At 62.0% G+C, this 21,577-nt stretch overlaps 3 protein-coding genes across 5 annotated transcripts in view; 1 reads left to right on the plus strand and 2 right to left on the minus strand.

Annotated features, from left to right (window-relative positions):
- The window catches only part of DCAF8 (DDB1 and CUL4 associated factor 8), a 33,530-nt gene extending 31,075 nt beyond the window's left edge, over window positions 1-2,455 (plus strand). For all 3 annotated transcript variants that reach the window (XM_058821581.1, XM_058821582.1, XM_058821583.1), the window contains one exon: window positions 1,309-2,455. In XM_058821581.1, the coding sequence (XP_058677564.1) occupies window positions 1,309-1,419 (111 nt within the window). In that variant the 3' untranslated portion in view covers window positions 1,420-2,455. The remainder of the gene's footprint in view (window positions 1-1,308) is intronic.
- A 1,406-nt stretch (window positions 2,456-3,861) lies between these two features.
- On the minus strand, window positions 3,862-13,649 carry PEA15 (proliferation and apoptosis adaptor protein 15). Its single transcript, XM_058821800.1, has 4 exons — window positions 13,580-13,649; window positions 8,150-8,323; window positions 6,921-7,076; window positions 3,862-4,922 (listed from the first exon to the last, which is right to left on the minus strand). Exons 2-4 carry the CDS (start codon window positions 8,319-8,321, stop codon window positions 4,858-4,860), a joined length of 393 nt encoding a protein of 130 aa, XP_058677783.1. The 5' UTR covers window positions 8,322-8,323; window positions 13,580-13,649; the 3' UTR covers window positions 3,862-4,857.
- A 1,460-nt stretch (window positions 13,650-15,109) lies between these two features.
- Window positions 15,110-21,027, minus strand: CASQ1 (calsequestrin 1). The gene is made up of 8 exons (XM_058821927.1): window positions 20,812-21,027; window positions 20,307-20,375; window positions 18,354-18,424; window positions 16,910-16,955; window positions 16,739-16,793; window positions 16,547-16,647; window positions 16,367-16,444; window positions 15,110-15,341 (listed from the first exon to the last, which is right to left on the minus strand). Exons 1-8 carry the CDS (start codon window positions 21,001-21,003, stop codon window positions 15,156-15,158), a joined length of 798 nt encoding a protein of 265 aa, XP_058677910.1. The 5' UTR covers window positions 21,004-21,027; the 3' UTR covers window positions 15,110-15,155.
- Window positions 21,028-21,577: the final 550 nt, after the last annotated feature.

Raw genomic sequence — 21,577 nt, forward strand, 5'->3', positions numbered from 1 at the left:
TGCCACATTTCCCCATTCCTGACCCCATTTTCCCCCCATTTCTCACCCCATTATTCCTGCCCCATTTCCCCATTTCTCACCCCATTATTTCCCCCCATTTCCCCCATTTCTCACCCCATTTCTAACCCCATTCCCGACCCCATTCCTGCCCAATTTCCCCATTTCTCACCCCATTATTCCTGCCCCATTCCCCCATTTCTCACCCCATTATCTCTCCCCATTTCCCACCCCATTATTTCTCCCCATTTCCCCCATTTCTCACCCCATTATTCCCCCATTTCTCACCCCATTATTCCCCCATTTCTCACCCCATTATCTCTCCCCATTCCCCCATTATCTCTCCCCATTCCCCCATTTCTCACCCCATTATTTCCCCCCATTATTTCCCCTCATTTCCCCATTTCTCACCCCATTATTCCCCCCATTTCTCACCCCATTTCTCACCCCATTATTCCCCCATTTCTCACCCCATTATTTCCCCCATTTCTCACCCCATTTTTCCCCCATTTCTCACCCCATTAATCCCCCATTTCTCACCCCATTTCCCCCATTTCTCACCCCATTATTCCCCCATTTCTCACCCCATTATTCCCCATTTTTCACCCCATTATTCCCCCATTTCTCACCCCGTTATCTCTCCCCATTCCCCCATTTCTCACCCCATTATTCCCCATTTCTCACCCCATTATTATCTCTCCCCATTCCCCCATTTCTCACCCCGTTATCTCTCCCCATTTCTCACCCCATTATTCCCCCATTTCTCACCCCATTATTCCCCCATTTCTCACCCCATTATTCCCCCATTTCTCACCCCATTTCCCCCATTTCTCACCCCATTATTTCCCCCCATTCCCCCATTTCTCACCCCATTATTCTTGACCCATTTCCCCATTTCTCACCCCATTATTTACCCCCATTTCTCACCCCATTATCTCCCCCCATTCCCCCATTTCTCACCCCATTATTCCCCCATTATCTCCCCCCATTCCCCCATTTCTCACTCCATTATTTCCCCATTTCTCACCCCGTTATCTCTCCCCATTGCCCCATTTCTCACCCCATTATTCCCCCATTTCTCACCCCATTATCCCCCCATTTCTCACCCCATTATTTCCCCATTTCTCACCCCATTATTTCCCCATTTCTCACCCCATTATTCCCCCATTTCTCACCCCATTCCCCCATTTCTCACCCCATTATTCCCCCATTTCTCACCCCATTATTTCCCCATTATCTCTCCCCATTTCCCCATTTCTCACCCCATTATTCCCCATTTCTCACCCCGTTATTTTCTCTCCGTTCCCGCAGCGCCGCCGGGACCCCGGGGCCGATTCCCCCTCGGACGACTCCGGGAGCTCCTCGGACACCTCTGACGATGAGGAGGAGGGGCCCGACCGGGTGCAGTGCATGCCCTCGTGAGCCCCAAAAACCCCCCAAAAAAACCCCAAAACCCCCCAAAAACCCCAAACCGGGGGGGCCCCACCCCACTAACACTTGGAGCTTTGTATTGACCTTGTTCAGCCCCCCCCCCAATTCCCAGTTTCCCCCTTTTTTGGGGTCCCCTTCCCCTTTTTTCTCCTTTTTTTTCCCCTTTTTGGGGTCCCCTCCCCTTTTTTTCCCCCCTCAATTTGGGGGGGGTCCAGGGGGGGAATTTTTAATGCCCCCCCTCCCCAGTTTTTTTGGGACCCCAATCCCACCCCTTAAGCTCTTCAAGCACCCCCTTTTTGGGGATGGGGGGGGTCCCAGCCCTTTTTCCTCATTTTCCCTCTTTTCTCCATATTTTTCCCTCCTTTTTCCTCATTTTTCCCCTTTTTTCTCCCTTTTCTTTCCCCCCCCCCCATTTTCCCCCCTTTAGTTTTCTCTTTTTGTCCCAATTTTTCCCCCACACTTTTCCCTCTTTTTCCACCATCCCCCCCCTTTTTTTCCCTTCTTATTTCCCCCAATCCCCCCCACTTTTCACCCCCTTTTTTCCACATTTTTCCCCTTTTTTCCCCCATTTTTCCCCATTTCCCAGGGGGGATCTCCCTCCCTCTGTACATAGCCGTGATTTGCACTTGGTTTGGCCCCTTTTACCCCCCCAAAAACCCCCAAACCCCCCAAAAAACCCCTTTAATTTCCCATTTATTTGTCGGGGGAGGGGTTCAGGGGGGTTTTTTTGGGGGGGAAAAAAAAACCCCCAAAATTTCCCTGTTTAGAGGCCTAATTTTATATTGTATTAAAAACCAAATGGGCCTGGGAGTTCTCCCTGGCAGAGCTGTAAAAGTTGGGATATATATTATATATAAATGCAATAAAAACCAACTCAACGAGCCCCAGACTCCCCAAAATTTCTCTCCCACCCTCCCTGAACCTTTTCCCACGTGGATTTTTGCCCCTTTTCCCCCCAGATTTTCCCCCAAAAACCCTCGCACAGAGCAGCTTTTTTCCATCTTTATCAATACACAGTCAGCACGGTCTGGGGGGGGAGGGGAAGGGGAGGGAATTTGGGGAGGGGGAGACACCCAGAGACCCCCCCAGAGGGGTTGGGGACACCCCTGGGTCCCCCCCTGCCCCATCTGGACATTGAGGGAGGGGTCAAAAACGTCAATTTGAACCAAATCCAGCGTTTTTCACAGAGATTTGGGGACAATAAATAAAGGGAGGGGGACAATTTGGGGAGGGGGGGGCACAGGGATAAATTTGGGGAGGGGACACACGAGAGCCGGTGGCTGCTGCGGGTTTTAGCTTTTATTAAATAAAATATATTAATTAATTAACATTTAATTAACTCTGCTGGCTCCCCCCCATCCCACAACCCTGGGTTAGTAACTAAACCTGAACCCCAAAAATCCCCCCCCCCCCAGCCCAGTTTGGGAGCTCCTCCCTCCCACTTTGATACTGGGAGGACCCCACCAAAAAAAAAATTTATGGGGGGGTGGGTGGCCAGAGTGCCCCCCCTTAAAAAATTGGGATTTTTGGGGTTTTTCCCCAATTTTAGGGGGCATTTCTTGCTGCCCATCACCCATAAAATGGGAAATTTTCCCTCCATTTTGGGGGTTTTCCCTCAGTTTTGGGGGGTTTTCCCTCAATTTTGGGGGTTTTTCCCCTCAGTTTTGGGGGGTTTTCCCTCAATTTTGGGGGTTTTTCCCTCAGTTTTGGGGGGTTTTCCCTCAATTTTGGGGGTTTTTCCCCTCAGTTTTGGGGGGTTTTCCCTCAATTTTGGGGGTTTTTCCCTCAGTTTTGGGGGGTTTTCCCTCAATTTTGGGGGTTTTTCCCTCAGTTTTGGGGGGTTTTCCCTCAATTTTGGGGGTTTTTCCCTCAGTTTTGGGGGTTTTTCCCTCCATTTTGGGATTTTTTCCCTCAGTTTTGGGGTTTTTTCCCTCAGTTTTGGGGGGTTTTCCCTCAATTTTGGGGGTTTTTCCTCAATTTTGGGCAGGTCACCACTTTTAGCCTCCCCCCCAAAAAAAGAGGTTGTGGAGGGGTCACCACTTCATGCCCCCCAAAATGGGAATTTTGGGGGTTTTTTTTCCCAATTTTGTGGGGTCACCGCTTTGTCCCCCACCCCAAAATTGGGAATTTTGGGGTTTTTTCCCCAATTTTGGGTTTTTTTCCCCCAATTTTGGGGGGTCACCACTAACTGTCCCCCCTAAAATGGGTAATCCCCCTAAAAATCCCAATTTGGGGGTCAGAATTTGCTGCCCCCTCAAAAAAATGGGAATTTTGGGGGTTTTTCCCCCAATTTTTGGGGGGTCACCACTCACTGTCCCCCCTCCCTTTTGTCACCTCCTTGTCCCCTCCTGTCCCTCCTGGGGGGGGGTCCAAGACCCCCCCCCAAAATCAGCCCCGACCTCGGCGCCCTCCCGACCTCCCCCTGCCCTCCTGTGCCCCCCCCCCCAAAATTTGGGGGGGTCCCGGTGCTTGTGACCCCCCCCAAAATTGGGGTGGGGGCGTCCCAATGTCTGTGACCCCCCCAAAATTGGGGTGGGGGCATCCCAATGTCTGTGACCCCCCAAAATTGGGGTGGGGGCATCCCAATGTCTGTGACCCCCCCCAAAATTGGGGTGGGGGCGTCCCAATGTCTGTGACCCCCACAAAGTTGCTGTGACCCCCCCCAAAATTGGGGTGGGGGCGTCCCAATGTCTGTGACCCCCCCAAAATTGGGGTGGGGGGGGGGCTCAGTCCCTGTCACAGACCCCCCCTCAAATTAAGGACCCCAAAATTTAACTGGGGGGGTCCCAATACTTTTAACCCCCCCTAAACTGGGATTGGATGGACCCCGAAATTTAAAGTGGGGGGGTCCCCAATAATCTTGACCCCCCCCCCCTCAAAAATTGGGGTGGGGGATTCTTTGTGACCCCAAAATTTCAAGTGGGAGGGTCCCCAATAATCTTGATTTCCCCCCAAAATTGGGGTGGGGGATTCTTTGTGACCCCAAAATTTCAAGTGGGAGGGTCCCCAATAATCTTGATTTCCCCCAAAAATTGGGGTGGGGGATTCTTTGTGACCCCAAAATTTAAAGGGGGGGGGTCCCAATAATTTTAACCTCCCCCCAAATTGGGATTGGCTGGTCCCTGTGACCCCAAAATTTAACGTGGGAGGGGTCCCAATAATTTTAGCCCCCCCAAATTTGAATTTGGGGGGGGTGGTCCCATTTTTATGCCCCCTCCTCAACTTACCCACATTGGGGGGGGGGTCCCCATCCCTCCCCCCCCACCTCAAATCGAGGCCTTTCGGGGTGGGGGGTCCCATGGGAATTTCACCCCCCCCCAACCCCAATTTCCCCCTCACCCATTTTGGGGGGCTCTGGGGGGGTTCAGCCCCTCCCCCCCCAGGGGTGCAGAGTGGGGAGGGGGCTCTGGGGGGGGGTCCTGGAGCCACTCAGGCCTTTTTCGGGGGGGGGGCCAGTTTGATGATCTCCTCCTCCGAGGGCTGCCGGATGATGTCTGGGGAGGGGGGGACACGGGGGGGGGGGTCAGGGGGGTCTGGGGGTGTCCCCCCCACCCCACAGAGGGTCCCCAACCTCTCCCGGCGTCCCCAAACCTGCCCGGGGGTCCCAACCCTTCCTGAGGGTCCCCAACCTTTCCCGGGGGTCCCCAATCCTTCCTGGGGGTCCCCAACCCCTCCAGGGGGTCCCCAGTCCTTCCTGAGGGTCCCCAGCCCCTTCTGGGGGTCCCCAGCCCTTCCCGGGGGTCCCCAATCCTTCCTGAGGGTCCCCAGCCCTGCCCGGGGGTCCCCAATCCCTTCTGGGGGTCCCCAACCCCTCCAGGGGTCCCCAATCCTTCCTGAGGGTCCCCAGCCCCTCCTGGGGGTCTCCTAACCTGCCCGGGGGTCCCCAACCTTTCCCGGGGTCCCCAACCCCTTCTGGGGGTCCCCAGCCCCTGCCCGGGGGTCCCCAACCCCTTCTGGGGGTCCCCAACCCTTCCCGGGGGTCCCCAATCCTTCCTGAGGGTCCCCAAACGTTCCCGGGGGTCCCCAACCCCTTCTGGGGGTCCCCAACCCTTCCCGGGGGTCCCCAACCCTTTCTGGGGGTCCCCAACCCCTTCCTGGGGGTCCCCAACCTTTCCCACGTGTCCCCAACCCTTCCTGGGTGTCCCCAGCCCTTTCTGGATGTCCCCAACCCTTCCTGGATGTCCCCAACCCTTCCTGGGGGTCCCCAGCCCTTTCTGGATGTCCCCAACCCTCCCTGGGGAATCTTTTATCCCCCTTGGGGTCCCTGTCCCAGCCCTGGGGTAACTGGGGAGGGGTCGCTGTCCCTGCTTTGGGGACAATGACAGTTGCTGTCCCTGTCCCCGTCCCCGGCTGTCCCTGTCCCTTTTCCCATCCCTGGGTGTCCCCATTCACAGCTGTCCCTGTCCCCACCTGTCCCCATCCCCGGCCATCCCCGCCTGTCCCCATCCCAATCTATCCCTGTCACCACCCCTGCCTGTCCTTGTCCCCGTCCCTGTCCCCGCTGTCCCCATCCCTGTCTGTCCTTGTCCCCGTCCCTGTCCCCGCTGTCCCCATCCCTGTCTGTCCCTGGGTGACATCCCCGGCCATCCCCGCCTGTCCCTGTCCCTGGCTGTCTATGAGTGTCCCCATCCCCATCTGTCCCTGTCCCCATCCCCGCCTGTCCCCATCCCTGCCTGTCCCTGTCCCCGCCTGTCCCTGGCTGACATCGCCTTGTGTCCCCCGTCCCTGTCCCTGCCTGTCCCCGTCCCAATCTGTCCCTGTCCCCGCCTGTCCCCGTCCCCATCCCCGCCTGTCCCTGGGTGACATCCCTGCCTGTCCCCGCTGTCCCTGTCCCCTTGTGTCCCCTTGTGTCCCCATCCCTGTCCCCCTGTCTCTCACCCTTGTACTTCTTGGCACTGGGGATGCCTGTCCCCATCCCCGCCTGTCCCTGGGTGACATCCCCTTGTGTCCCTGTCCCTGTCCCCGCCTGTCCCTGGGTGACATCCCCTTGTGTCCCCGTCCCCGTCCCCATCCTGCCTGTCCCTGGGTGACATCCCCTTGTGTCCCTGTCCCCATCCCCGTCCCCGCCTGTCCCTGGGTGACATCCCTGCCTGTCCCCGCTGTCCCTGTCCCCTCTCACCCTTGTACTTCTTGGCGCTGGGGATGCCTGTCCCCGTTCCCGCCTGTCCCTGGGTGACATCCCCTTGTGTCCCATGTCCCCGTCCCCGCCTGTCCCTGGGTGACATCCCCTTGTGTCCCCATCCCTGTCCCCGTCCCTGTCCCCACCTGTCCCTGGGTGACATCCCTGCCTGTCCCCACTGTCCCTGTCCCCTCTCACCCTTGTACTTCTTGGCGCTGGGGATGCCTGTCCCTGTCCCTGGGTGACATCCCCTTGTGTCCCCGTCCCTGTCCCCACCTGTCCCTGGGTGACATCCCCTTGTGTCCCCGTCCCTGTCCCCACCTGTCCCTGGGTGACATCCCCTCGTGTCCCCGCTGTCCCTGTCCCCTCTCACCCTTGTACTTCTTGGCGCTGGGGATGCGGGTGAGCTTGGTGTCCACCTCGTCCTCCTCGGAGATCTTGAGCACCTGCGTGCGGTACTGCACCACCTTGGTCAGCAGGTCCGGCCGGCGCGAGATCTCGAAGATGTGCTCGATGTAGGACAGGTTGTCTGTGACACGGGGACAGCGCGGGGACAGCGCGGGGACACACACGGGACACACACGGGACACACACGGGACACGTGCTGGGCTCGGGCCACCCGCGCTGCTGCGGCCCACGGGGGCCCGGAGGGCGCGGGGAGGGGGACGGGGATGGGGACAAGGAGGGGGACAGGGATGGGGACAAGATGGGGACAGGGATGGGGACAGGATGGGGACAAGGAGGGGACTGGGGAGAGAGACAGGATGGGGACAGGGATGGGGACAGGGATGGGGACAGGATGGGGGACAGGGATGGGGACAAGGAGGGGACTGGGGAGAGAGACAGGATGGGGACAAGGAGGGGACAGGGATGGGGACAGGATGGGGACGGGGATTGGGAGAAGGACAGGACAAGGATGGGAACCAGGGAGGGACAGGGATGGGGACAAGGACAGGGATGGGGACATGGATAGGGAGGGGACAGGGATGGGGACAGAGAGGGGAAAGGACAGGGACAAGGATGGGGAGGGCATGGGGACAAGGAGTGGGACAGCAGAGGGACAGGATAGGGACAGAGATGGGGACAGGGGAGCGACAGGGAGGGGACAGCGGAGGGAGAGGATGGGGACAGGGATGGGGACAAGGAGGGGGCGGGAAGGACAGGAGAGGGACAGGATGGGGACAAGGAGGGGGACGGGGATGGGGAGGGGGACAAGGAGGGGACAAGGAGGAGGACAGGGATGGGGACAGGAGGGGACAAGGATGGGGACAGGGATGGCGACAGGGATGGGGATGGGGACAGGGAAGGGGACAGGGGCAGGGAAGGGGGACAGGGCTCAGTTGATGGGGATGGGGGACTGGGACAGGGACAGTGGACAGGTGATGGGGACAGGGGACAGGGACAGGGCTCAGGGGACAGGGACGGGGACAGGTGATGGGGACAGGGGACAGGGCTCAGGTGACGGGGACAGGGACGGGGACAGGGGACCGGGACAGGGCTCAGGTGACAGGGACAGGGTCCCATGGGACCATCCCAGGGCGGGAGCAGCCCCGGGGGCGCGGGGAGGGGGACAGTGCCGGTGGTGTGGCACGGGTGTCACACCTCGGTCCAGCTTGCTGTGGCGCTCCAGGAAGGCGAACCAGTGGTGGCCGGTGGCGATGGCGTCACCCTCCCCGCTGGGGATGTCCTCGCGACACGCGGACTTGAGCTGCTCCAGGTCCTCGGCCGTGATGTTCTGGGCCAGCTCCTCCAGCAGACTGCGGTACTCGGCCATGGCTGGGGACAAAAGGGACATGGGGACATGGCTGGGGACACAGGGACACGGGGACATGGGGACATGGCTGGGGACACAGGGACATGGGGACATGGCTGTGCTGGGCCAGCTCCTCCAGCAGACTGCGGTACTCGGCCATGGCTGGGGACAAAAGGGACATCAGGGACATGGGGACATGGCTGGGGACACGGGGACATGGGGACATGGCTGGGGACATGGGGACACGGGGACATGGGGACATGGGGACATGGCCGTTCTGGGCCAGCTCCTCCGGCAGACTGCGGTACTCGGCCATGGCTGGGGACAAAAGGGACATCAGGGACATGGGGACATGGCTGGGGACATGGGGACACGGGGACATGGGGACATGGGGACATGGCCGTTCTGGGCCAGCTCCTCCAGCAGACTGCGGTATTCGGCCATGGCTGGGGACAAAAGGGACATGGGGGACATGGGGACATGGCCATGGCTGGGGACACAGGGACATTGGGGACATGGGGACATGGCTGGCGACACAGGGACATGGGGGACATGGGGACATGGCCGTGGCTGGGGACACGGGGACATTGGGGACATCAGGGATGTGGGGACATGGCTGGAGACACAGGGGACAGCAGGGACATGGAACATGGTCTATGGGGGACACTTGGGGACATGAGGGACACAGGACTTGGCATGGCTGGGGACAGGGAGAACACAGGACTTAGAGGACATGGCTGTGGCTGGGGACAAGGGTGACACGGAGGACACGAGAGACATGGGGGACATGGCCGGGGACAGGGGTGACATGAGGGACATGGCCACAGCTGGGGACAGGGGACATGTGGGACATCAGGGACATTAACATGGGGGACACGTCTGGGGACAGGGGTGACATGAGGGACACGGGACATGGCCATGGCTGGGGGACACGGGGTGTGAGGGACAGGGAACACTGCCCTGGGTGACACGAGTGACATGGGACAGAGCCGTGGGGTGACACGAGTGCTCCTGCTCTCAGCCACACATGCCACAAGTGACAGGGGACTCAGCCACAAGTGTCACCAGTGTCCCCAGCCTCAATCCCTGGTGTCACAAGTGTCCCCAGCCTCAGCCACTGGTGCCAGGCTCTGCCACCTGTGTCACAAATGTCCCCAGACTCAGCCACTCGTGTCATGAGTGTCCCCGAGCTGTCCCGGCCTCAGCCACCGGTGTCACAAGTGTCCCCAGGCTCAGTCCTCCAGTGCCAGCGCCAGCCTCAGCCTCAGTTCCTGCTGTCACAGATGTCCCCAAGCTCAGTTCCTGGTGTCACAGATGTCCCCAAGCTCAGCTGCTCAAGTCACAAGTGTCCCCAGACTCAGTTTTTGGTGTCACAACTGTCCCCAGCCTCAGCCACAGGTGTCACCGGTGTCCCCAGGCCCAGTCTCCAGTGCCAGCCCCAGCCTCAGTCCCTGGTGTCACAAATGTCCCCAGAGTCATCTACTGGTGTCACAAGTGTCCCCAAGCTCAGCTGCTCAAGTCACAACTGTCCCCAGCCTCAGTCCTTGGTGTCACAAGTGTCCTCAACCTCAGTCACCAGTGTCACCTGTGTCTCCAGCCTCATCATCCACTGGTGTCACAGATGTCCCCAGCCTCATCCATTGCTGTGACCAATGTCCCCAGCCTCAGCCAGCGGTGTCACAACTGTCCCCAGCCTCATCCATTGCTGTCACCAGTGTCCCCAGCCTCAGCCAGCGGTGTCACAACTGTCCCCAGCCTCATCCATTGCTGTCACCGGTGTCCCCAGCCTCAGTCCTTGGTGCCACAACTGTCCCCAGCCTCATCCATTGCTGTCACAAGTGTCCCCAGCCTCAGTCCTTGGTGTCACAGATGTCCCCAGCCTCATCCATTGCTGTGACCAATGTCCCCAGCCTCAGTCCTTGGTGTCACAGATGTCCCCAGCCTCATCCATTGCTGTGACCAATGTCCCCAGCCTCAGTCCTTGGTGTCACAACCGTCCCCAGCCTCATCCATTGCTGTCACCGGTGTCCCCAGCCCTGTCCCCGCTGTCGCGGCTCAGCCCCGGTGCCAGCCCAGCCCCCGGCCGTGACTCATGTGACGCTCACGGATGTGACAGCGACCGAGCGGGGACCGAGCGGGGACCGAGGCGGCTGCTCCGGGTCCCCAACAGCGCGGGGGGGCTCGCACGGACCCCCCCGGACACCGTCACCCCCCTGTGCACACTCAGCCCAAATTCACCGACCCCTCTTTTGCACGCTCGCCCCGAATTGTGACCCCCCCTTTGCACGCTCACCCCAAATTCAGTGTCCCCCCCTTCACTCACCCACCCACCCCAAATTTGCACTGACCCCCCCTTTGCACACTCATCCTGCTCGTGCGCAGCCCCCCCTGCACGACCTGACCCCTCCTTTGCACACTCACCCCGAATTCCCACTGAGCCCCAAATTCACACTCAGCCCCTTCTCGCTGACCCCCCCTTTGCACACTCACCCCAATCCCCCCGCCCCCCCCACCTGTGTTATTGGGGGGGGTCTCCGCGTGTCTGGGGGGGGGGGGTCACTGTCCCCCCTCTCCCGCCGGTCCCCGTTGCCATGGCGACGCCGCCACCCACGCAGGGATGCGGTTACCATGGCAACGCATCACCCGACTGCCCCTTCCCCCCCCCCCTCCCCGCACCCATGGGGGGGGGGGTGTCAGACCCTCGTTGTGGGGGGGGGGGGGGGCACGGCCACGTCTCTGTGTCCCCTCCCCCCCACTCGTGACTCCTCGTAAACAACGCCCCCCCCCCCCCCAAAACCCCCACCCCGAACCCCCCCACTCGTGACAGCGCTCGGTAAACAACCCCCCCCTCCCCTTTCCCCCCCCCCCCCCCCCACGTGAGACCCCCCCCCCCTTCACCGACACCTTCCCACGCCCCCCCCCACACAGCCCAGCCCCTCCCCCCCCCCATGAACAGACGCTCCCCCCACGCCCCCCCCACGCACAGCCGCGCCCCCCCCACGCTCCTCTCCAATAACAAACCCATCCCCCCCCCCACCATCCCCCAGCCCCTCCCCCCACGCACAAAGCCTCCCCCATCCCCCCCCCCGTCCGGTGCGCGGCCCCTTTAAGGCCGCCCATGACTCAGCCCCGGCCGGACACGGGGCCTTCCGGGGGGGGGGGGGCGGGGACCGGGACCCCCCCCCCCCCCGCCGCTCCCGCCCTCCCGCGTTCCCAGGCCCGGCCCGAACCCCCCCGAACCCCCCGAGCCCGCGGTGGCAGCGATGGGGGGGGGTCGTGGGTATCTCACCCCCCACCCCGCACCGTGGGACCCCCGCCCCATTCACGTTTCTCATGCAAAGCGCCTCATGAATATTCACGAGGGGCGTGGCCCCGCTGGGCCCATTCAGTGGGGCGGGCGGGGGGCTCGGGTGGGTTAATCCCGGTTTTGGGGGGGGGCGCGACACGGGTGGGACGGAGCCCCCACGGGGGTCTGGGGGGCGCCGATGCCATCAGTGCCCCCCCCATGCCCACCCCCCCCCCCCTCGGGGTGTTTTTGGGTTTTTGGGGGGGGGGTGGGGAGAGCGGGAGGCGGGGGGAGGGTCCCCCACGAGCCCCCCCCCACGCAGCGTGGGGGACAAGGGGCCCTTTGTGCCTCGGGGAGCGGCGCGGCCGCCTCCGGCCCCCCCCGGGCCCCCCCGGAATGCGAGGCACGGCCCGGACCCACGGACACGGCCCTCACCCCGCTGTCCGGACCTACGGACACGGCCCCGGACACACGGACACGGCCCCGGCCCCACGGACACGGCCCTGACCCCTCTGTCCGGACACACGGACACGGCCCCGGACCCACGGACACGGCCCCGGACCCACGGCCACGGCCCTGACCCCACTGTCCGGCCCCGACCCCCACTGTCCGGCCCCACGGCCCCACGGACACAGCTCGGACCCACGGACACGGCTCCAGCCCCACGGACACGGCCTTGGACCCCACTGTCCATCCCCGACCCCACTGTCCGGTCCTGATCCCACTGTCCGGCCCCACGGACACAGCTCGGACACACGGACAGGGCTCGGACACACGGACACAGCTGTGCCCCGCCCTGCCCCAGTGCCACCCTCCTGTCGCCCCCCGTGTCCTGAGGGTCCCACGCGTGTCGCGGGGCTCCCGCCCTGCCCGGCGGCCGCAGCATCCCCGGGCACATCTGGGGCACAGCTGGGGCACAGCTGGGTGCGATCCTTCCCCCCACACTCGTGCCTCAGTTTCCCCACGCGGGGCCGCTCCGTGGGACGGGGCACGGGTGGGGTTGGGGGGGGAGATGAGTCTCGGGACCCCCCCCCCCGTTCCTGTCCCGGTCCCTTTCGGGGCCCCCGCCCGGTCCCGGCGCGGGGATGCGGAAGCGGCGCCCTCCCGCGGCCCAGTTCGGCCCCAGTTCGGTCCCAGTTCGGCCCCAGTTCGGTCCCAGTTCGTCCAGTTCGGCCCAGTTTGGGCCCAGTTCGGTCCCAGTTTGCCCCGCTGGAGGCGCGGGACCCCCCCGCGCCCACCCGTGATGTCCCCAAACGCGTTTTCGGGGTGTCCAGGGGGGGTCACGCCGGTCCCGGGCGGTACTGGGAGCACTGGGAGCACCGGGCGGCCCCGCGGGCGCGGGACGGGACCGGGAGCGCGCGGGGACAGCGCGGGGACACCCACGGGGGTGCTCGGGTGGGGCGGGCGGGGGAAAGGGCCCCGTGTCCCGCGTGGGGAACGGGAACGGGATGGGAAACGGCAACGGAACCGGGATGGGGACCGGGACACCGGGGGTGGCAGGGACAGGGACACGGCGACACGGGGTGGGGGGGTGGCGCGTCCCGCGTCCCGCGTGGGCCCCGAGAGCCACCGAGTGTCCCCCCCCCCCATCGTGTCACGGGTTCGAGCCCCCCCGGCAGCGAAACGGGAAGTGAAAGGGGGGAGGATGGGGGGCACCGGGGGAGAACGGGGGGGAACCGGGAGAGCCCGACCGGGACCCCCGGCACCGTTAACCCCTTCCTGCCCGCCGCGGGGGCATCAGGGAGCGCGGGGGATGCTCGGTGGGGCGGGGGGGTCACACAGAGTGGGGGGGGGCAGCATCGCGGTCCGGGGCCGCTGGAGAGCACCGGGAACGGAACCGGGAGCGGAACCGGGAGCGGCCCCGGGAGCGGCGCCGGGAGCGGATGGAGGCGGCGGCCGCGGGGTCCATCCGGTGCCGGTGCGGCCGCGGGGCCGCCGCTGGGGCCGGGGGTCGCTCGGTGGGTCCGGTGCCCCCCTCCCTGCCCGCACTTACCGGCCGCGGGCGCTGCCGGTGCCGGTGCCGGTGCCGCCGCTCGGGCTCTCGGTGCCGCCGCTCGGAGCGGGGGTGGGCGGGGCTTAACGGGGCGGGGTCCTAGGGGGAGGGGCTTGGAGGGGCGGGGTCAGGCGGGAGGAGCCGCCCCGCCCTCCCCCCCCTGCCCAGGGTCCCCCGCGGGCGAAATTTGGGGTCCCCGCGGTGTCACCGGCCGGGATGGGGGGGACAGGTGAGGACAAGGAGGGGACAATGTCACACAGGGGCCCGGGAGGGGATCGGGAGCTGGGATCCGGTATTGGGGTCTGGAATTGGGGTCTGGAATTGGGGTCTGGTAATGGGATCCCATACTGGGATTCCAAACTGGGATCTGGTACTGGGGTCTGGTAATGGGATCCCATACTGGGACTCCAAACTGGGATCTGGTACTGGGGTCTGGTAATGGGATCCCATACTGTGATTCCAAACTGGGATCTGGAGCAGGGATCTGGTAATGGGATCCCATACTGGGATTCCAAACTGGGGTCTGGTATTGGGGTCTGGTAATGGGATCCCATACTGGGATTTCAAACTGGGATCTGGTATTGGGGTCTGGTAATGGAATCCCATACTGGGATTCCAAATGGGATCTGGAGCAGGGATCTGGTAATGGGATCCCATACTGGTGTCTGGAGCAGGGATATCATACTGGGATCCCATACTGGGATCTGGTAACGGGATCCCATATTGAGATCCCAAACTGGGATCTGGTAATAGGATCTGATACTGGGATCCCATACTGGGATCTGAGAATGGGATCCCAATCTTGGATCTGGTAATGAGATCTGGTGTTGGGATCTGGTATTGGGATCCCACACTGGGATCTGGAGCAGGAACCCCATACTGGGAGCTGGTAATGGGATCTGATACTGGGATTCCAAACTGGAATCTGCTATTGGGTTCTGCAGTTGGGATCCCATATTGGGATCTGTTAATGGGATTCCAAACTGGGATCTGGAGTCGGGATCCCATCCTGGGATCTGGCACTGGGATCTGGTAATGGGATCTCTCATGGGAATCTTGTCTGGGGGATCTCATCCAGGGCTCTTAGGTATCTCACCCATCTCCAGGGATCTCCTTCCCCTGGGGACACTGCCTTGTCCTCTGGGGACCTGGCTTGGGCGTCGTCATCATCATCATCATCATCATCATCATCATCATCATCATCATCATCATCGTCAACATCATTGTCACTGTTTTCATCACCATCATGATTGTCATCATCATCATTGTTGCCATTATTTTCATTGTCATCATCAATGTCATCATTGTTTTGTTGTCATCATCATTGTCATCATCATCGTCGCCACCATCATCATCATCATCATCGTCAGCATCATTGTCATTGTAAATGTCATTGTCATCATCTTTGTCTTCATCATCATCTTGTCATTGTCAGTCAACGTCATCGTCATTGTCATGGTCAGTGCCATCATTTTCATCATCATCATCATCATCATCATCATCATCATCATCATCATCATCATTTTCATGGTCATCATTGTCATTGCCATCATCATCACCATTGTCATCACTGTTGTCAGTCATCATCATTGTCATCAACTTCATCATCATCATCTTCATCGTCATCATCTTCATCATCGTCATCCTCTTCATCCTCACCATCCCCAGTGTCCCCCTCCAGCACCTCCTGGAGCCACTCCAGGACCTCCTCAGGCCCCGGCAGATCCTCCTCATCCTCCATGTCCAGCCACACGCTGCTGGCCTGGGGACACGGGGGGACAGAAGGGACACGTGGGGACACCGGGGCGGGGGTGACACTGGGGTGACACAGATTGTGGGTGACACCATGGAATCGTGACATTCACGTGGTCAGTGATGTCAACCATGGGGGTGACACCTGGGGACACTGGAGTGACGCATGGCGGGGGTGACACTCATGTGGTCAGTGCCATTGACCATGGGAATGACACAGGGGTGACACTGGGGTGACACTCACGAGGTCGGTGCCACTGACTACAGGGATGACATTGGGGTGACACCCAGGTGCCATTGACCATGGCGGTGACACTGGAATGACCATGGGGATGACATTGGGGTGACACTGAGGTGACAGTCACGGGGTTGGTGCCATTGACCACAGTGGGACACTGGAGTGACACAGGGGTGACACTCACAGGGTCGGTGGCATTCACCACGGGGGTGACACTGAGGTGACACAGGGGTGACACCCATGGAGTCAATGCCATTGACCACAGGGGGGGCACTGGAGTGACACAGGGGTGACATCGGGTGACAAGGGGGTGACACAGAGGTGACATGGGGGTGACACTCACGGGCTTGGTGCCATTGACCGTGGGGGTGACATTGGGGTGACACGGAGGTGACACAGGGGTGACACGGAGGTGACACTCACTAAGTCGGTGCCATTGACCATGGGGGTGACATTGGGGTGACACAAGGGTGACAGAGGGGTGACACAGAGGTGACACTAAGTCGGTGCCATTGACCGTGGGGGTGACACAGGGGTGACACGGAGGTGACACTCACTAAGTTGGTGCCATTGACCGTGGGGGTGACATTGGGGTGACACGGAGGTGACACAGGGGTGACACGGAGGTGACACTCACTAAGTCGGTGCCATTGACCGTGGGGGTGACATTGGGGTGACACGGAGGTGACACAGGGGTGACACGGAGGTGACACTCACTAAGTCGGTGCCATTGACCATGGGGGTGACATTGGAGTGACATGGAGGTGACACAGGGGTGACACGGAGGTGACACTCACTAAGTCAGTGCCATTGACCACGCCCAGCTGTGGCCGGGACAGGTCGATGTCGAAGGTGTCCTCCCAGGTGGGGACGAGCTGGGGACAGAGGGGACAGAGGGCTCAGGGGAGGGGACAGAGGGGACAGAGGGCTCAGGACCCCCCTGGGGGGCTGTAGGGGTGTTGCCCCCCCCCCGTTACCCCCGGGAAATCTCCGGGGTCGATCCAGAGGATGCTGAAGCCGGGCTGGTCCCTCCTGTCCTGGGCCACCTCCCTCAGCGTCTCCACGAACTCGAACCCGTCTGGGGGGGGCACAGGGGGGGTTCAGGAGGGGCCGAGACCCCTCCCCACCCACCGAGACCCCCCCCAAATTCCCTTCGCGCCCCCCCTCACCGGGATCATCCCCCACGGCGAAGGCCACGATGGGGGTCCTGTGCAGGGCGTCCTCCTGGGGGGGTCACGGTGACGTGGGGGGGTCCCCGAGTGTCCCCCGGGTGTCGCCGAGGTTTGGGGGTCACCGGGGGGATGGGGGGGGATGGCGGGACCGCCTCCCCCCGCACTCACCCAGCTCCCGGCCGTGCTCTGAGCTCTGAGTTGCCACAGAGGGGCCCTGGGGGGGTTTGGGGGGGTGAGGGCACCCCCAAATTTCACCCCCCCATGGAGCCGCTGCCCCCTCCCCCAAACCCCCCCCCCGAGTGCTGCTTGGGGGGGGGGGCTCAGATTGGGGCGGGGCAGAACAGGCGGGAATGGGGAGGGGGTGCCGGGGATGAGCCCCCCCCCCTCAGGACCCCCCCGGTGTCACCGCTCAGGGTGGGGGGGGCTCGGGGGGGTCCCGGTGTCACCGGGATTGAGGCCGCGGCGGGGGGGGGATGATCCGGGGGGGATTAAAGGCGGGAATCTCCCGGCAGCACCCGGGGCTTTAACCCTGCCCGGCGCGGGGGGGGCCCGATAGAGCCCCCGACCCCTCCCCGGGACCCCCAAAGCCCCCCGGGACCCCCCCGGACCCCCCCGGGGCAGGGCAGCCCCCCCAGACCGGCGGGGGGACCCCCGGGGCCGCTGTGGGAAAAGGAGTGGGGGGAGATGGGGTGGGGGTGAGAATCGGCCGTTCCCATGGCAACCACATCCCCACGGCAACCGGATCCCCATGGCAACCATTGCCCGTGGCAACCATCTCCCTTGGCAACCTCATCCCCATGGCAACCATCTCCCGTGGCAACCATTGCCCGTGGCAATCATTGCCCGTGGCAACTGGTCCCCATGGCAACCACATCCCCATGGAAACTTCATCCCCATGGCGACCCCATCCCTATAGCGGCCATCCCCATGGCAACCATGTCCCCATAGCAACCACCACCCCATAGTGACCTCCTCCCACAGCAACCTCTCCCCGTGGCAACCACATCCCATAGCAACCACGTCCCCATGGCAACCATCACTGCCTAGTGACCATCTCCCATGGCAACCATATCCCCATGGCAACCATTGCCCGTGGCAACCATTGCCCATGGCAACCACATCTCCATGGAAGCTCCATCCCCATGGCAACCATCACTGCCTAGTGACCTCTCCCATGGCAACCATGTCCCCATGGTGACCACATCCCCATGGCAACCACATCCCATAGCAACCATCCCCACAGCAACCACATCCCCATGGCAACCATGACTCCATAGCAACCACATCTCCATAGTAACCACGTCCCCATGGCAGCAATCCCATAGCAACCACATCCCCATGGAAACTCCATCCCCATGGCAACCCCTCCCCTCAGCATCCCGTTCCCATGGCAACCACCCCTGCCTGTTTCCCTGCCCCCCCACTCCGTATCCCCCAATTTGGGGAGGGGTCCCCGGGGCCCCCTCGAAGCTCTGGGGCCGCTCCAGGCCCAGCCCCAGCACTGCCTGAAATGGGGAATTTTGGGGGGATTTTGGGGGGGATTTGGGGGGATTTGGGATTTTGGGGGGGTCCCAGGGGGTCCCAGGGGTCACCCAGCCCCCCCCGGGCTCACCTGGGTGTCGAAGGTGGTGAGGAAGAGGAGGGAGGGGTGGAAGCGCCGGGCGGCGATGAAGGACTGGAAGGCTGAGGGGGAATGGGGGAAACTGGGAGAACTGGGAATGGGAACTGGGACTGGGAGAACTGGGAATGGGAACTGGGACTGGGAGAACTGGGAATGGGAACTGGGAATGGGAGAACTGGGAATGGGAACTGGGATTGGGGGATTGGGGACTGGGAATGGGAACTGGGACTGGGAGAACTGGGAATGGGAACTGGGATTGGGAGAACTGGGAATGGGAACTGGGAATGGGAACTGGGAGAACTGGGAATGGGAACTGGGATTGGGAGAACTGGGAATGGGAACTGGGAATGGGAACTGGGACTGGGAGAACTGGGAATGGGAACTGGGAATAGGAACTGGGATTGGGGGATTGGGGACTGGGAATGGAAACTGGGAACTGGGAATGGAAATTGGGAACTGGGAATGGGAACTGGGAATGGGGAATGGGGACTGGGAATGGAAACTGGGAACTGGGAATGGAAATTGGGAACTGGGAATGGGAACTGGGAATGGGAACTGGGATTGGGGAATGGGGATTGGGAATGGGGGACAGGGAATGGGGACTGGGGGAACTGGGATTGGGGGATGGAAATTGGGAACTGGAAATGGGAACTGGGACTGGGAGAACTGGGAATGGGAACTGGGATTGGGGGATTGGGGATTGGGAATGGAAATTGGGAATTGGGAATGGAAATTGGGAACTGGAAATGGGAACTGGGAATAGGAACTGGGATTGGGGAATGGGGACTGGGAATGGAAATTGGGAACTGGGAATGGGAACTGGGACTAGGAGAACTGGGAATGGGAACTGGGATTGGGGGATTGGGGACTGGGAATGGAAACTGGGAACTGGGAATGGAAATTGGGAAGTGGGAATGGGAACTGGGAACTGGGAATGGGAACTGGGATTGGGGGATGGAAATTGGGAACTGGGAATGGGAACTGGGACTGGGAGAACTGGGAATGGGAACTGGGAATAGGAACTGGGATTGGGGGATTGGGGACTGGGAATGGAAACTGGGATTGGGGAATGGGGGCTGGGAATGGGGACTGGGAATTGGGGGGTTGGGATTTGGAAATTGGGCCTTGGGAATGGGGACTGGGAACTGGGAATGGGGAATTTGAGAACTGGGAATGGGAACTGGGGGAACGGGGAATGGGGAAAAGGGACTGGGAACGGGCTGGGAATGGGAACTGGGGGAACTGGAATTGGGGGATGGGAATTGGGGAACCGGGAACTGGGGATTGGGAATGGGGAACTGGGGGAACTGGGAATGGGAACTGGGATTGGGAATGGAGGACAGGGAATGGGGACTGGGGGAACTGGGATTGGGGGATGGAAATTGGGAACTGGGAATGGAAATTGGGAACTGGGAATGGGAACTGGGACTGGGAGAACTGGGACTGGGAACTGGGATTGGGGGATTTGTGACTGGGAATGGAAACTGGGGACTGGGAATGGAAATTGGGAACTGGGAATGGGAACTGGGAATAGGAACTGGGATTGGGAACTGGGGAACGGGGAACTGGGGATTGGGAATGGGGAACTGGGGGGACTGGGAATGGGAACTGGGAGTGGGAACTGGGAGTGGGCACTGGGAATTGGGGGATTGGGATTTGGGAACTGGGAACTGGGCATGGTGGGATTGAGAATGGGGATTGGGAACTGGGAATGGGGAGTGGGGAATGGGAACTGGGAATGGGGAACTGGGGTTCAGAACTGGGATTGGGGGATTGGGATTTGGGAACTGGGAACCGGGAGTGCGGAATTGGAGAATTGGGGAATTGGGGAATTGGCAACTGGGAATGGGAATGGAGAACTGGGAAGGGGGAACTGGGAACTGGGACAGGGAGCTGGGTCCCAGCTGTCCCCGTGTCCCCGGTGTCCCTGCTGTCCCCACGCACCCTGCGCTGTCCCCAGCAGTCCCCGGTGCCTTCGGGCTCCTCCTCGATGTCCCCAAAGTCCCGGAGCTGCTGCACGAGGGGGGCAGGGCATGGGGTGAGTGCGGGGGTCAGGGGGGTCCGGGGGGTCACGGGGGGGGGGGCTCTGGGGGTGTCCCCAAACGTCTGGGGGGATCTGGGGGTACCTCCGGGCTCTTTGGGGTGTCCCTGGAACCGGGGGGGGGCTCAGCAGCGCCACCTCGGTGTCCCCTCGTGTCACCCCAGTGCCACCCCCGGTGCCCTCCCAGCGCTCCCAGTCCCTCCCAGTGATGTCGGTGCCCCCGGTGCCCACCTCCAGCTCCTCCCGCTCTTCCCGGTTTTCAGGAGCAGCGCCAGCACCGGGAACACCACGAGGTCCCCCAGTGTCCCCTCAGTGTCCCTCCCAGTGCTCCCAGTCCCTCCCAGTGCTCCCAGTCCCTCCCAGTGCTCCCAGTCCCTCCCAGTGCTCCCAGTGCCTCCCAGTGCCCACCTCGAGCGCCCGCAGCTCCTCGGGCCGGTGCCCGCTGCCCCCGGGAGAACCGGGACGGACAGCGGGACAGACGGCGGGACAACCGGGACGGACACCGGGACAGACAGCGGGACAGACAGCGGGACAATCCCCGGGATGCCCCGGGACCCTCGGCGCCAGGGCCAGCAGCGCCAGGAGCCACAGAGGGGACATGGGGACAGGGACAGACGGACAGAGGGACAGGGGGACAGGAGGACAGACGGACAGACGGACAGACGGACAGAAGGACACGGAGAGGGACAGAGGGACAGGGACACACTGACAAGAGGGACACGGGGACACGGGGAGGGACACACGGACACAGGGACAGACACAGAGAGCGAGGGACAGAGGGACAGGCGGGCAGGGACACAGCCAGGCGACAGAGACACCCTGGGGACACACGGAGAGGCCTTGGGGACAGACGCACAGACCCCCGGGGACAGACGGACACCCGTCCCCGGCCCGGACGCAGCCCCTGGGCACAAGGACTCCGGCGACCCCCTTGGGGACACGGCGACAGCGCCAGCCCCTTCCGGCGGCGGGAGGGGACACGGCGGGGACAGACGGACACGGCGGGGACAGACGGACGCGGTGTCACCTCCCTGGGACACAGCGGGACGGTGGCACTGCCCCCAGCCCGATCCTCCCTGTCCCTCTGTCCCTGAATGTCCCCAAATGTCTCCAAGTTTCCCCAAATGTCCCCAAGTGTCCCCAAATGTCCCCAAGTGTCCCCGAGTGTCCCCCC

This window comes from Ammospiza caudacuta, chromosome 30, assembly GCF_027887145.1.
Source record: "Ammospiza caudacuta isolate bAmmCau1 chromosome 30, bAmmCau1.pri, whole genome shotgun sequence".
Classification (NCBI taxonomy): domain Eukaryota; kingdom Metazoa; phylum Chordata; class Aves; order Passeriformes; family Passerellidae; genus Ammospiza; species Ammospiza caudacuta.

Coding starts and splice junctions, on each gene's coding strand:
- CASQ1 (XM_058821927.1), bottom strand. CDS start 21,003: ATGTCCCCTCTGTGGCTCCTGGCGCTGCTGGCCCTGGCGCCGAGGGTC. Junction 16,648..16,738: donor CGCCGTGGGGGATGATCCCG/GTGAGGGGGGGC, acceptor TGCCCCCCCCAG/ACGGGTTCGAGTTCGTGGAG. Junction 15,342..16,366: donor TGGTCAATGGCACTGACTTA/GTGAGTGTCACC, acceptor CCGTGTCCCCAG/GCCAGCAGCGTGTGGCTGGA.
- PEA15 (XM_058821800.1), bottom strand. CDS start 8,321: ATGGCCGAGTACCGCAGTCTGCTGGAGGAGCTGGCCCAGAACATCACG. Junction 7,077..8,149: donor CCACAGCAAGCTGGACCGAG/GTGTGACACCCG, acceptor CCCGTGTCACAG/ACAACCTGTCCTACATCGAG. Junction 4,923..6,920: donor CAGCGCCAAGAAGTACAAGG/GTGAGAGGGGAC, acceptor CCCCCTCCCCAG/ACATCATCCGGCAGCCCTCG.